The 14186-nt window shown below is 34.5% G+C and overlaps 1 protein-coding gene across 1 annotated transcript; it reads right to left on the minus strand.

Moving 5' to 3' along the window:
* Nucleotides 1–216: 216 nt before the first annotated feature.
* Nucleotides 217–1272, minus strand: LOC137253935 (uncharacterized). Its single transcript, XM_067791545.1, has 3 exons — nt 1184–1272; nt 919–1099; nt 217–860 (listed from the first exon to the last, which is right to left on the minus strand). Coding segments are annotated over exons 1-3 (603 nt in total). The 5' UTR covers nt 1186–1272; the 3' UTR covers nt 217–440.
* Nucleotides 1273–14186: the final 12914 nt, after the last annotated feature.

Consider the following 14186-nt stretch of genomic DNA (forward strand, 5'->3'; position numbering starts at 1 on the left):
ATCATAACCAGGGGTTAGAGGAGCCACCAAACTGGAGAGGACCTACAGATAAAAACCCACCACACGACGCGCATGGAAAAGACTTTGGCGATTGGCATATGCAGTTACAATTCCATATCGTATCACTTGGTGGCCTTAAAGTCCTGATTGAGAGTCCTTTTTAAAAATGAAAAAAAAAGTTTATACAAAGTATGTAGATACGTATAAATTGTTGAAAATACATATACTATGTACATGCATCTGGTAAACAATTTTAATATCTAACTAGTTTTTTTTTCCAATTTTGTACATATAGAGATTGAGATTCAAATGCATACTTTCATTGCACAAATACAAACTATAGAAACTTTTTTAAAGTATCCAACTTCTGCTGCTCTATTTCCTCCATTCTTTCATGGTGCCTCTTTTTCTCCTTTTCTCTCGCCTCTTTCAATTCTAGTTCAGTTTTTTTTATGCAAAAGCAGTTTGTCGAATGCATCGGAAATTCGTTTTAACAAAAGATTTTGTTCAGCGCACACTTTTTCAAATGTGTCAACAGGTCGCCGACGTTGACCCGATGTACTTGGTAGCTCAGTTTCAGGAGCAGGTTCGGCCGTACTGGCACAGCTTTCATCAGTTATGCTTTTAACATCGTCATTGGTTGCCTCCTCACTGCTAACTATTTTTTTAACTCGTGAGAGTCCAAAGCGTCTGACGCTACTCGTACCCTCCACCGGTTTAAACAAATTGCAAAGCACCGCAATTGCTTCTTCACTGGGTGAAATAGGCTGCTGAAAGTATGGTCCACCACCAGTGGCGTTCACTTCGCGACGGTTGTCAGAAAGTTTCTTTTTTATGCTGCCTTTCCAATCAATCCAAGACTGTAAAGAAAAATAAAATATACCAAAAGGAAGACCAAATTTTGTTAGTTTTGATTACCTTTTTCCAGCCAGCCAAATCTTTGCAGGGTGGCCCGACAGCATTGAGGGACTTAGCAAGATCGGACCATTTTTGCTCTACCTCCACTCTGTCACCTTTCGTGTAGCCTCTAGCAATATCTTCCTCAGCTTGCATAAAAGATAGAATGATTTGCTCTTGTTTTGCGTTACGCTTTTTCCCCCTTAAATATATGTGTGTACATACATATGTAAGTATTTGTCATAATTCAATAAAATATATTAAAATGCGTCAATTGAATACTTACATTTTGGTTCCTTTTCGTACGTATACAAATAATTAATAAAATTTAACTTTTGCTTGCATCTTCTATTTTGCCGAAATTAAATATGTTTGTTGACAAAATAAATCAGCTGTTCTAAGTAAAAAGGGGTTGCCATAAGTCACAGATGCTAACAAAAATATTCGCTCTAAGAAAATATTTTCGTAAATTCTGCTATTCTAACAGTGAACAATTGTTTTTATAAATAGTTTATATTATATTTTCATATCTTCCCATGTATTCTGAGGAAAGAAATGAATATTAACTAAAGAAAAATATTCTACGTTGTAATGTGCTTCAAATACTTCATTCGACTATTAATTCCTTGGGCATGGCAATAATGAACTTTTCGATTATTACTGCGCATGCGCTGTAGTGAAATTGAGAACACGTCGGTTTCGTTTCGACCATGATCGCTTTGTTAAGCTTGAAACATTTTTGATAGGAATTTTCAAATTAAGATTTGTTATACTAAATAAATAAATTGCCCAGCAAAAATTGTTATAAATCATCCATATAAAATGAATAATTTAATAAAACTTATTTGTGGGAAAAATAATTTAATTATCTGTGCTTAATAGGCTAATCACTTTCTATTCCGACTGCTCAGAGGCAAAACTTTTCAAATCGACCAAGTATGGTCGGAATCGATATTCACAACACCAATCCATTTCGATTCCGAATAAATTGGTCGGAATCGAAATCCAGAACAGGCCCGAATAACAATTTATTTTTCCATCTAATCAAAATATTAAATTGCGTCGATTGATTAACTGCATTCTTTATTATCTGAAATTAGATGTGAAGTAACCATAGTAAATAAGTAAAATTTGCATACAAATACCTCATATATCTACGAAATCATAAATCGAAAATAGCTAGGCCTAAAATAATTCGCTATTGTCATAGCTATAGATTAGCGTGACGGTATTCTTATACTCAGAGTGCTTTGCACACAGAGTATATTAACTTTGATTGGGTAACGGTTGGTTGTACAGGTATAAAGGAATCGAGATAGATATAGACTTCCATATATCAATGTCATCAGTGTCGAAAACAAATGTGATTGAGCCATGTCCGTCCGTCATCCGTCTGCCCGTTAATACGATAACTTGAGTAAATATTGAGATTTCTTCACCAAATTTGGTACACGAGCTTATGTGGACCCAGAAGAGATTGGTATTGAAAATGAGCGAAATCGGATGATAACCGCGCCCACTTTTTATATATATAACATTTTGGAAAACCCAAAAAAACTTAATATTTAGTAAATAATACACCTAGAATGTTGAAATTTGGCGTGTGGACTGATATTGAGACTCTTGACAAAAATTTTAAAATGAGCGTGGCACCACCGACTGGTGAGAAAATCAAATTTACAAATATTATTAATCATAAATCAAAAATCGTTAAACTTGTCTTAACGGAATTCGGCAGATAGGTTGCTTTTACTATAAGGAATGCTATGAAGAAAAATTAATGAAATCGGTTAAGGACCACGCCCACTTTTATATAAAAGATTTTTAAAGGGGTCGTGGACGAATAAAATAAGCTATATCTTTGCAAAAAAGAGCTTTAAATCAATGGAATTTCATTTCCCAAGTGAATTTATAACAGTAAATAGGAAAAACTTCTAATTTAAAAAAATGGGCGTACCAGCGCCCTTTTATGACCAAGCAATTTTCTATATTTCGGGAGCCATAACTCGAAGAAAAATAAACGGATCGTAATAAAATTTGGTACACAAATTTTCCCTATAGTAGGAAATATTTCTAGAAAAAATGGACGAGATCGTTTAAAGACCACGCCCATTTTTATATAAAAGATTTTTAAAAGGGTCGTAGACGAAAATAATAAGCTATATCTTAGCGAAAAAAAGATTTATATTAATAGGATTTTATTTTCTAAATTGAATTATAACATTAAATTTGAAAATACTAAAATTTTGAAAATGGGTGTGGCACCGCATCTTTTATTACTAAGCAATTTTCTATGTTTCGGGAGCCATAACTCGAAGAAAGATTAACATATCGTAGTGAAATTGTGTACAGATATATTCCTTATACCAGAAAATATTTCTAGTAAAAATGGACGGGATCGGTTAAAGGCCACGGCTACTTAGATATAAAATAAGTTTAAAAGGGTCGTAGGCTAGCTATAACTTATCAAAAAAATAGTTTTGAATCAATGATATTTCACTTATCAAGTTTAATTGTAAGAAGAAAGGGGAGACATTTTTTTTAAACGGGCGGTGCCACGTGTTATGTAGAAAAGTAATTTATCTGATATGAAATGTACAATTGAAACTCACACTGAGTATATAATGTTCGGTTAAACACGAACTTAGACACCTTTGCTTGTTGTTATTTGATTTGTTAACAAGTTCGACAGTCTTAGAATAGGTTTTACATTCCATTGAAATAAGCTATTTTTAACACGCCTATATTAGCTTCACTTAAACGTTTGTTTGTGTATTCAACTAAAAAAAATAAATGTAAGGCGCGATAACCTTCGAAGAGATCTAAGGCCGAGCTTCTCTTCCAATTTGCGTGGTCTAAAGTTTTCACTAACATTCCTCTAGAATAGTTGCTTATTTATTTTTCGTTTCTGTATCTCATATTGAATTTTACTATATAAATGTATATCCGAGGTTAATATAAGTTGTCCAAGAGCGCATACTTAATTGCCGTGTATATTTCTTCATATCATATTCACTGTTGCCTTTAATGTATGTGTGTGTATATACCTGAATAATATGCGCTCTATAGCTGTGAACATGAGGGCGTGTATGAAGCAGTGGTGCGACCAGCCACACGTGTGGTGGGGAGCTCTTATTAAAATTAATGTCTCATCAGCCTACAGAATGTTCAGGTTCTACCAGGGTCTTTACTTCGCCAAAGCGAGCCTTTCACAGATAATGTGTACCGTCGTTTCAGCCTCCAAATCAAAAAAGCAACATATTTATGTATCGAATAGATTTAACTTACTAATACTGTTTTCACACAGAAACTTAATGATCTCATTTCACCTGCTAATGAAATCGTAAATTTTTTGCTTTCACACAGAAGTAACTGCTCGATTAGTATGAAGGATGAGACAGACAATCATGGTGGAACGATACAAGGTGGGAGCATGGTGACATTCCTACAAACAAACAAAATTCCATGTACTTGTAAATTCGATGGACAAATGTCAAAATTGTACTGCGCCGGTAGTTTATGTATCAAATCAAATAAAAAAGGTTATAATCAGCTGTTCGATGCGGCCACCTTGTATCGTTCCGCCATGCAGACAATGACATTTGCTTTGAAAACTAAGAAACGGAAACGGAAGCGGAACGCTGCCAACAGAGTTGCATTGTGCTTTTGACTTCATTAGGCATTCGATTAGCTACTAATGAAATAATAATAGATTCGAATTTTGTAGGGAAGATTGAGCTCAATAAGCGTCTTAATGTAGAAAATTGCCTTTATTATTCAATAAGCCATCTGTGTGAAAATAGTATAAGATGATATCGTGGATCAGAATGTTTCGTATAGTACTTTGTGAGAGTTCGTTGATCATCTCTGCTTAGATTAATAAATTTGGCTGTAGCTGGGAGTACAAATCATTTTGCCTCTCTTTACACTGCGAAATCAATCTAATGTGGCTTGAGTTGCTTTACTTCTCAGTAACTTAGGGTTTTCTCATTGTTTGCATTTTTGAGTTCACACAAGGGCACTGAATTGTAGAATGTTGCTATAGAGACGTGATTGGCTAGGTGGGTGGACAGCCTGTTCATTATCTTTATGTCTCTGATGCCCGGGAACACACGCTAAAAAAGTCCCCACATCGTTAAGACTTCTTTCACTAATTCACTAACCTAGAAGTAGTTTGTGAGACTGTATGGCACTCAAGGCTGCCTGGATGTTATGGCAAACATGAGGACGGCCTTCGAGGATAAGTTTCTGGGTAGGCATTCTCTACTGCAAATTTCTATTGCATGCATTTTCGGCTCAAGATTAGTGAAGTAGTATCCTATTAGTCTCAATTTTATGAAACCAATAGATAGCTTATTTTACTTTATTTTGTTTTATTTAATTTAATTTATTTTAATTTTTTATATTATTTTATTTTATTTAATGGTTTTTTGTTTTTTATTTTATTTTGTTTGATTTTAGTTTATTTTGTTTTATTTTATTTTTTTATTTTATTTTATATGTTTGTATGCTTAATCATGTGTTCAATTTTGCTTAAGATATTTAAGAATTAATGAGCTTGACACCGGTAAATAACAATTGTTATTGAATTATTATTTATTAGGAAAAACTGAAAAGAAGGAAACATTTGCTTGCATATTGCGTTCTTAGCACTTTCGGAAAACATTATTATCGTTAAGCAATTTCGGAATGTTTTTTTTTTGTTTTTATTTTTTCTAACCGGTTTCCCCGGGGATGGAACCGCGGTAAAACTGCTCAAATAATTTTTTATTTTATTTTGTTTTTTATTTTATTTTGTTTTATTTTATTTAACTTTATTTTATTTTATTTTTTATACCTTTCATGAACATGAAATGGTATATTAACTTTGGTCCGATGTTTGTAACGTTGAGAAATATAGAAGATAGATTCACCATTAAGTATACCGAATTGATCAGGGCGACGAAGTGAGTTAATATAGCCATGTCCGTCTGTCCGTCTGTCTGTTTGAACGCAAATTAGTCCCTCAAATTTTGAGATATCTTAATGAAATTTGGCACAAGTATTTATTTTTGTATTATATTAGATATTTGTCAGATCCGGTAGGATCGGACAACTATAACATATATCTGCCATACAACCGATCGTTCAGATAAGACGATTTTTGTCATTCCTGCCACAATTTAGAAATTATAAACGTGAAACTCGGTGATGTATATTCTAATATATCATAGAAGATTTGCTGTAAAAATCATTTCGATCGGAGCTATATATAATATATATCCTATTGTTCAGGTAAGGTGGTTTTTCGCTATTTTTTATTTTATATTTATCTTAAAAATCGTTTAGGTAAGTACATCTGTTCACTATATATTTCTTATCTTATACATCCGATTATTTGGACATTACGAGCGGGGTAAGATTATTGTTCAGCTCCATTCATGAAAGGTACGAAGTCTTCGGCACATCCGAAGACAGTCCGGTCCTTACTTGTTTTTATTTATTTTATTTTTTTTTTATTTTTTATTTTATATTTTTATGTTTCTTATCTTTTTGCTTTACTTTATTTTATATCTACTGTTGGATTACGTGAAGTTAATTTTTTTATATTTTACTTTATTTTATCTTATCTTTATTATCTTATTGTTTTTTTTTTGTTTGCACTTTATTACTTCATATAAATCTTACTAAATAATATACAAAGATGATACAGCCAAAAAAACTCTACAAAGAAACAAATTTCAACTTAAATCTGAGTACCCAATCACGTGCTATGATTTTGTAAACACTGTTTGTATTAGATATAAATATCATTTTCTTGCCCAAGTTTGCTCTTGTTTTTTTTTCAACAAAACAGCAGTGTTCGAGCATTTGCATGCAAAAAATTAGTGTATATGCTCAGAAGCTTAAATTTGTATGTAGGACACGTGTTTTGCTTGTGTTTCTGTGTAATTCCACCGCCGTCAACACTATCTCGTACCTTACTCCCACATGATCCTATAGTTTGTGACTATACTTATGCACTCATTCTTTATTACATCATACAGCATACCAATACCACACTATACCTACGCGTATACATTCTCTAGTACTACATACAGTATATATATTTTAATATTACTCAATATGCTGCACTTACATTCTTCATGTGGTGTATAAAACATACCATTTACAAATAATACACTTATGATTACACTTAAATCTTACGCTTATATTCAAGATTCCCCTATATCGTGAGCAAAAATTTTTACACATCAAAAATATATCATAAAAAAGAGTTGCCACCCTAATGGACATGCGAAATTTTTCGCTTGTAATAAATTTAAAAAAGAATTAATTACACGAAAACAAACAACCAATTACTATTCGATTATGTTAAATATTATTGTAAAACATGATATCGACATAAAATAAAAAAATATACGCCTCAAATTAAATACTATGTATAATAATGATAAAGCTAATAAGCAAAAAATTTAAAGGAAAAAAGACAAAAAATCCAAAAAAAAAAAAATAACATACAAAATAATTTTAGTCACAACAAAGATAACCAGAGTTATTTAATTAGATCTATAAATCTCTAAATGCAAAGCAGAAAAAAGCCAAAACAAACCTTTCAACATTGAAATTAGTTATGCTTAACATAAAAAAGCATATGCTTTTAAGTTATTATTATTTTTCGTGTTCATATATAATTGGCCAATTTTTTCTTATTTTCTGTTTACCAGCGCGTTTACCTCACTTTTGCTTTTGGCTTTTACACAGCAAACACACTGCCAAAATTCAAAGCGTAATCAAATAAATGGAATAAGGACGCCAGTGCACATCAAAAGCTGAGTATATTATACAAGCGTGGAAAATTTTGCGTCAAAGGCTTATACTTAGTCATTGTGCTCACTTGATTTCAAAGGACAATTCCGCTTTGCAAAATTCACTGTAATGTGAAATGCTTTTTGGCAACCAATAAAAATGTAGGTGTGTATGGCAGGCTTATTCTGGCTTTCAACAGAGGTTTTACGTGGTGTTTTTAGTAATACGAAAATGCGACCAGATGGATGCGATTTCAGTGCTAATTAAAGAAATTTTCAAAAACTTTATAGCTCCTCGCTTCTACTTGCTAAGTTTTTGTCCTATACCTTAAAATACTGGGTGTCACATGCGATGAGGACTTACATTTTGATGGACATACAGCTGCAATTGCACCTTAAGTCCGTGGCAGTAACAAAATCCTAAGTCCCTTGTCGGCAGCACGTTGTGCAAATACATATAAATGTCATAATCATCAAATATATTATTTCTAATTGCTGTTTTTATGTACGGATCCCTTTTCGATCTTATTTGGAATCCAAATCTATAAATATAGTTTTGGTTGTAAAGATGGAGATTCGAGCTATTAGCGGCGAGCTTTGGGCAATTTGGGTCGTAGAGTTTTTGTTTAGCTATATTTTATTAAAATAATTTGTTAAAACTAAACGATTGTGAGCACACAAAGAAATCTATTTGTACTATGGCACTATTGTGAAAATGTGCACTGCATTACCGGCAGTTGCTACCTACCATACGTCAGATGGCGGCACATGCTGTAAGTTTTAATTGACTAATAGAGCAGCTGATTTCTGTTGATATTTGGAAGAGACTTTTATATTGGTTGCGCAAGATGCGTACGGGTCCAGCTCGTTTTATATAAAGCAATTGGGCGGCAGCCTGTATGCTACGCCTCCTCAATATGATTTCCCAGCTTTAAAAGAACACACTGGAGGAAACTGTACGCCTGTCAAAACATCGCCCTCATAAATTGATGCCATCTTATGTCTTCAAAATATTGTATACACAGTGAGGCGAGACTACTCCCTATAAAGGAAAGAAATGAATGCTGCACAAATAGTTTCAGCGGAATACACACAAGCATTGGCATCCCAAGAGACTTCTGACTGAAGAGACCTCGCTTCTCATAAGCAATATGAAGAAATTCGGAACTTAAGAATTCAGCCCTATTAAGAAAAGGATTATGAAAAAGCCCTTAATTACCCGGCAAGCCCCGTTCTCAAAGACAAATACCCTAAACTCGCAGTTTCAACCTCACCAGGGGACGCGCTTCACTCTAGCTTGGATGTTGATGGCAATTTGTGATTGATTGCACATATTGGTTGTGGCATAATACTTCTATAACAAAAATATATTAAAGCTTGACTCGCTAACCCATCTAACGAAGCGGTGCAAATATTATTTTGAAAACCGAAAAAATAAGCCTGCAAAAGTTGCAGCTTTTAATTTTAACACTAAGAAGTGTCTTATCGCTTTTTTTTAATTTTGCATACAGCAGCGAACAGCAAAATAGCAGTGGCAATATTTATCAAAGGATCTCAATTAAGTTCTTATTTTTTTTTTCCGATATTTTAAGAAAAAATCTCTATTCGTTACTAAGACAAACCAATCTCGATAACATTTTCGAAATAATTCGGGAAAGTTTCAAACTTTCTCAGAATTTGTTTTAACATAATAAATTTTAGCCGGATAAAGGACAGTTTATAGGTGTCTCAAAATTAGCATTTACTTTTGACCATTGGTACTACTTCAAAGGGCTTATTACTTTGCCATTACACTCGACAACAAAGGTAGACATTGTGGAAAGTTCTTTCGCGGCCCTGGCTATAATTAGGCTTCTAGATACAGAATTTGAATCTAGGACAGATTAAAGTGTGCTAGATTTTCGGCACGGCTGTAAATTTTTCATTTTATATAGCCTCAAGGGAGGAAAGGAATGAAGTATATATTTTGCGCAGAGGTGTAATGAACTTGTTAACGGATGAATTCAAGCTGAATGGGAGTGTAGGCACTGGCGTTTTGAACCCAGAATCACAAATCCGAAATGGAAAATTGAAAACTCGCTTCTCAGGTAATAAGGAAAAATTGACAAAAAATGACCCTGGGTCGCTCCGAAGCCGGAGACGTCATCCATAATTTATGCGCAGAACACCTCTCAGCATTGGAGATCTTCGGCCGCACGGATCCAACATCGGTTTGGCGTTTAAAACTATATCCGCACTGAAGAATTTTTAAATAGTTGTATCTATATTTAAAACAAAATGATCCAAATTATAACTGCGATATGAAAATTTTCAATTTCCCTTGCAAATATCTCTTGACAGAGAAAATTGTTTTAATTTCGACTTCGGATTTGCAATCATGGGTACAACAGTACGAAGAGGGCTATGCTGTCATATAGAACTACAGGCGGTTTTTGTGACACTTAATAATCCACAAACAGATAGATTAATAGAACTCTACAGAGAACTCAACCTATGTGTCCATCGAAAATTAACATAATTTATTTTATGAAAATATTATTCCACGCATTTTTTAGCGAACTTAGGAGCGCACGACGCAACGAGTAATTTTTTCTCGAGTGAACCGAAATTCCTATCATATAAGAGCATTCATTCATTTCAGTGAGTGAGAGTAGACCTGAATACCTTTATAACCCCAGCTGGTTAGGGGACTCAGAATATACCCGCGGCAGGTATGCCAATCATAAAAGGCGATTACATACCAAACTGATTCAAAGGGTTGTATAGCGCAACCCTTTCAAGGGGTTACCAGCGCAATATATAGCTTCTCCAACCCAATTGTCAACCTCACCTACCCGTGGCGAATCCTGTTTCTTTAACAGCCGAGGCTCTGGTGACCCCAAGTTTCTTTTGTATCCAGGGTGTGGAAGGGTGGAATGGCCTAGAAAGTTTTATATGATCATACTAAATCGGTTCCGAGATGGTACGCACTAGTAACTTAATGGTGTTTGTTACCGTAATGTACCGGATCTGCATCCGGAAAAGGACCATCAACATTGATAATACTCCCTCAGGCCTTCGCTACAACAACAACAACAACCTTTATGAAATTTTTGGTATTACGCTGACTGCGACGCAATATGTCATGGCCTTGGGGCCTGTTGTTTTTTACACAGGCTTTATCGTCTTTTCGTCGTGGTGGTCAACCTGAAAATTTAGTGCTCATATTAACTGAGCTAACTAGCACATTTGAATATAGTTAGAAATAATTTTTTTTTGGAAGGGTTATCTTCATTTAACTCTAGTGATTTTTTTTTATTATACCTTTCATGAACATGAAGTGGTATATTAACTTTGGTCCGATGTTTGTAACGTTGAGAAATATAGAAGATAGACTCACCATTAAGTATACCGAATTGATCAGGGCAACGAACTGAGTTGATATAGCCATGTCCATCTGTCCGTACTTGTATCCGTCCGTCTGTCTGTTTGAACGCAAACTAGTCCCTCAAATTTTGAGATATCTCAATGAAATTTGGCACAATCATGTATTTTTGTATTATATTAAACAGTTGTCGGATCCGGTAGGATCGGACCACTATAACATATATCTTCCATACAACCGATCGTTCAGATAAGACGATTTTGGTCATTCCTGTCGCAATTTAGAAAGCATAAACGTGAAACTCGGTGATATATATTCTAATATATCATAGAAGATATCCTGGAAAAATCACTTTGATCGGAGCTATATATAGTATATATCCCATACAACCGATCGTTCAAATAGAAAGATATTTGGCCATTTCTCCCTTAATTTATAAAGTATAAACGTGAAACTCGTTGATTTATATTTTAATATATTATAGAAGATTTTCTGAAAAAATCACTTTGATCGAAGCTATATATAGTATATATCCCATACAACCGATCGTTCAGATAGAAAGATTTTTGGCAATTTCTCCCTTAATTTCCAATATAAAAACGTTAAACTTGGTGATATTTATTCTAATATATCATAGAAGATTTCATGTAAAAATCATTTCAATCGGAGATATATATAATATATATCCCATACAACCGATCGTTCAGATAAAGGGTTTTTTTTTGCCATTTTTTATTTTATATTTATATTAAGAATCGTTTAGGTATGTACATCTGTTCACTATTCTTATCTTATACATCCGATTATTTGGAGATTACAAACGGGATAAGATTATTGTTCAGCTCTGTTCTTGAAAGGTATGAAGCCTTCGGCACAGCCGAAGACAGTTCCGTCCTTACTTATTTTTATTATGGACTATACATTATTTGATTTCATTTATTCTTTTCGGAGAAAACGCGGTGCTTCGTACCTTTTTCAAGTTGGAATGTGTTTCACTGGGGTGCGCACTTGCGACTCTGAACGAAAAGCTAGTACAAAGTTCTATAGCTTTAGAGCTTCTGCAATGTAATTGTAAACCTCAGCCACGCGAGGGGAATCCTTTTAGAAATATGAAAGGATCATACACATTTTTAGCAGGCGACGCTCTGGCGATCACAAGCTCCTCATGGAACTAGGGGGTGGGGCCTAGAAAATTTAATGTGGTCATATTAATCCTTCTCGAGATGGTCAGGCTAGTATCCTAATGGTGCTTGTTGTCGGAACGTACCGGATCTTTAACCGCCAAGGGACCAACAAAGTCGATAGCACTCCCCAAAAACTCTCGGGTAATGTCTTTATCATTAATACAACAACAGGGAAAAGCTGCCTTATTCAGCTGTGAATAATTCAAATTTGAAATAATAACCTTAAAATTTATCTTAAGAATATCTTAGTAACCAGTAGAGAATTACAAACGCACTCAATGGCAATTGAAAAAATAAATGAAAGAAAAGTTTTCATAGCCTAAGACAAAGAAACAGCACTTACTTTGATTTATGTTTTTTTGTTGTTAGCGGCGGCATCAAATTTTGTTTCTTCCATCTTTACATCGTTCCACTCAAACGCTTTTAAATATAGTTATTTTTACCTTTTCGCTAGCACGCGCACACCCGAAAAAATCCCCTTTTGTCCATATTTGCGTTCAGTGCTAAACGTTTTAATTTACATTCAAGAGGGATAATTATATGCAAAGTGGCTTTGCAAAAGGGATAAAATTACTCTTAGCAGCAGATTTGATTGGCAATTAAATACATAAATATGAAGTATGTAAATAAGTACGGATGTGTAATTGTGCGTAGCAAATCAGCTTATAAAAAGATTTGGTATACAAAGTTGATAATTTTAACATGACTTTACAAGCGTTTGCGTTATATTTAAATACACATTGAACAACATTTAGAGTAAAGGGCATACTTAGAACGCCGCATTTATGACTTTCTTAGACCATTTTCGAGTTGAACGTTGTTAAAATGGCATGTGTTAAATTATTACTAGTCTTTCAGAGAAGATATTTAAACTTTTGATTTCCTAGATTTATCAGTCAGACGAGCACGTGACTCGTTGGAATATATTAAGTGTTCTCCGTCCAACACAAAGGGAGGATATCTCGCAAACTGTGCCAAGTAACACTCAATAAGGCTGCTTAATATCGTGTATAAGGTTATATCTAGCGTTAGGAGCGAAAGATTGAAGTCCAAAGTCAACGGACTGCTTAAAACTTAACAGTGCAAGTTCGGACCTTAAAATGGACAACAGATCAGATCTTAGCGTTAGATATGGGAATCGACTCTAACCATCTTTTTGTCAAGTTCAGAGCAATCCTTGTTAGTGCAAAAAGGTGTTGCTGCTATGTCTGTATTAAATTTCGCCGCAAAGCTAGTTAAGCCACCCCGACCAACCGATATACGAGTTACTTTCCAAAATAAATAGAGGAGAACTGGTATTACTGATCAATAATGCTGGCCAAGTCCCCAACCACTTTGCGTACGACAAGGAAGGAACAGATGACGCAAATATTGGACATTCACGTTGATGGCGATACGCAATCGACTGTAAGTCGTCCAAAGATCCCAGGTACAACGTTGCCTTTAAGGCACATGCCACCAAAATTGTACCTAAAGTACAAACCCCTTCAAGTTGTTTCTCTGCAGCACTTTGGGAAAGGATATAGAAACACTGTTAACAGCTGTCAAAGCAATTGGCCTGACGCTTGCAAGCCTGCCAAAATACTGCACTCAGAACTGAAACGAGATGTCTTCTTATGAACCCTGAAAAGCATATATGTACATATTCAGACAAAATATTTATGCTTAATATATTGTAACGATATTGGGGATTTCTGGTATTTATACACATTCTGCTAACGTTCTATTCGCTAAACTGGTGAATTAATCACTCCAATATTCAGTATTGCCAACTGGTCTTTATTTAGGTTACTTTGGGAGTAGTACTTCATAATTATACTTCACAACCAATAGCGTATTCAAATCAAAACTGGTGCGTCATTCCTCAGCTTGCGCTGCTTTTGTACTCTCTGCTGCCTCGTCCGCTTATTTCTACTAAGGTCTAGACGTTTCGCCTTCTAGAACAGTTGTATC

This window comes from Eurosta solidaginis, chromosome 5 (genome assembly GCF_040869045.1).
Source record: "Eurosta solidaginis isolate ZX-2024a chromosome 5, ASM4086904v1, whole genome shotgun sequence".
NCBI lineage: Eukaryota > Metazoa > Arthropoda > Insecta > Diptera > Tephritidae > Eurosta > Eurosta solidaginis.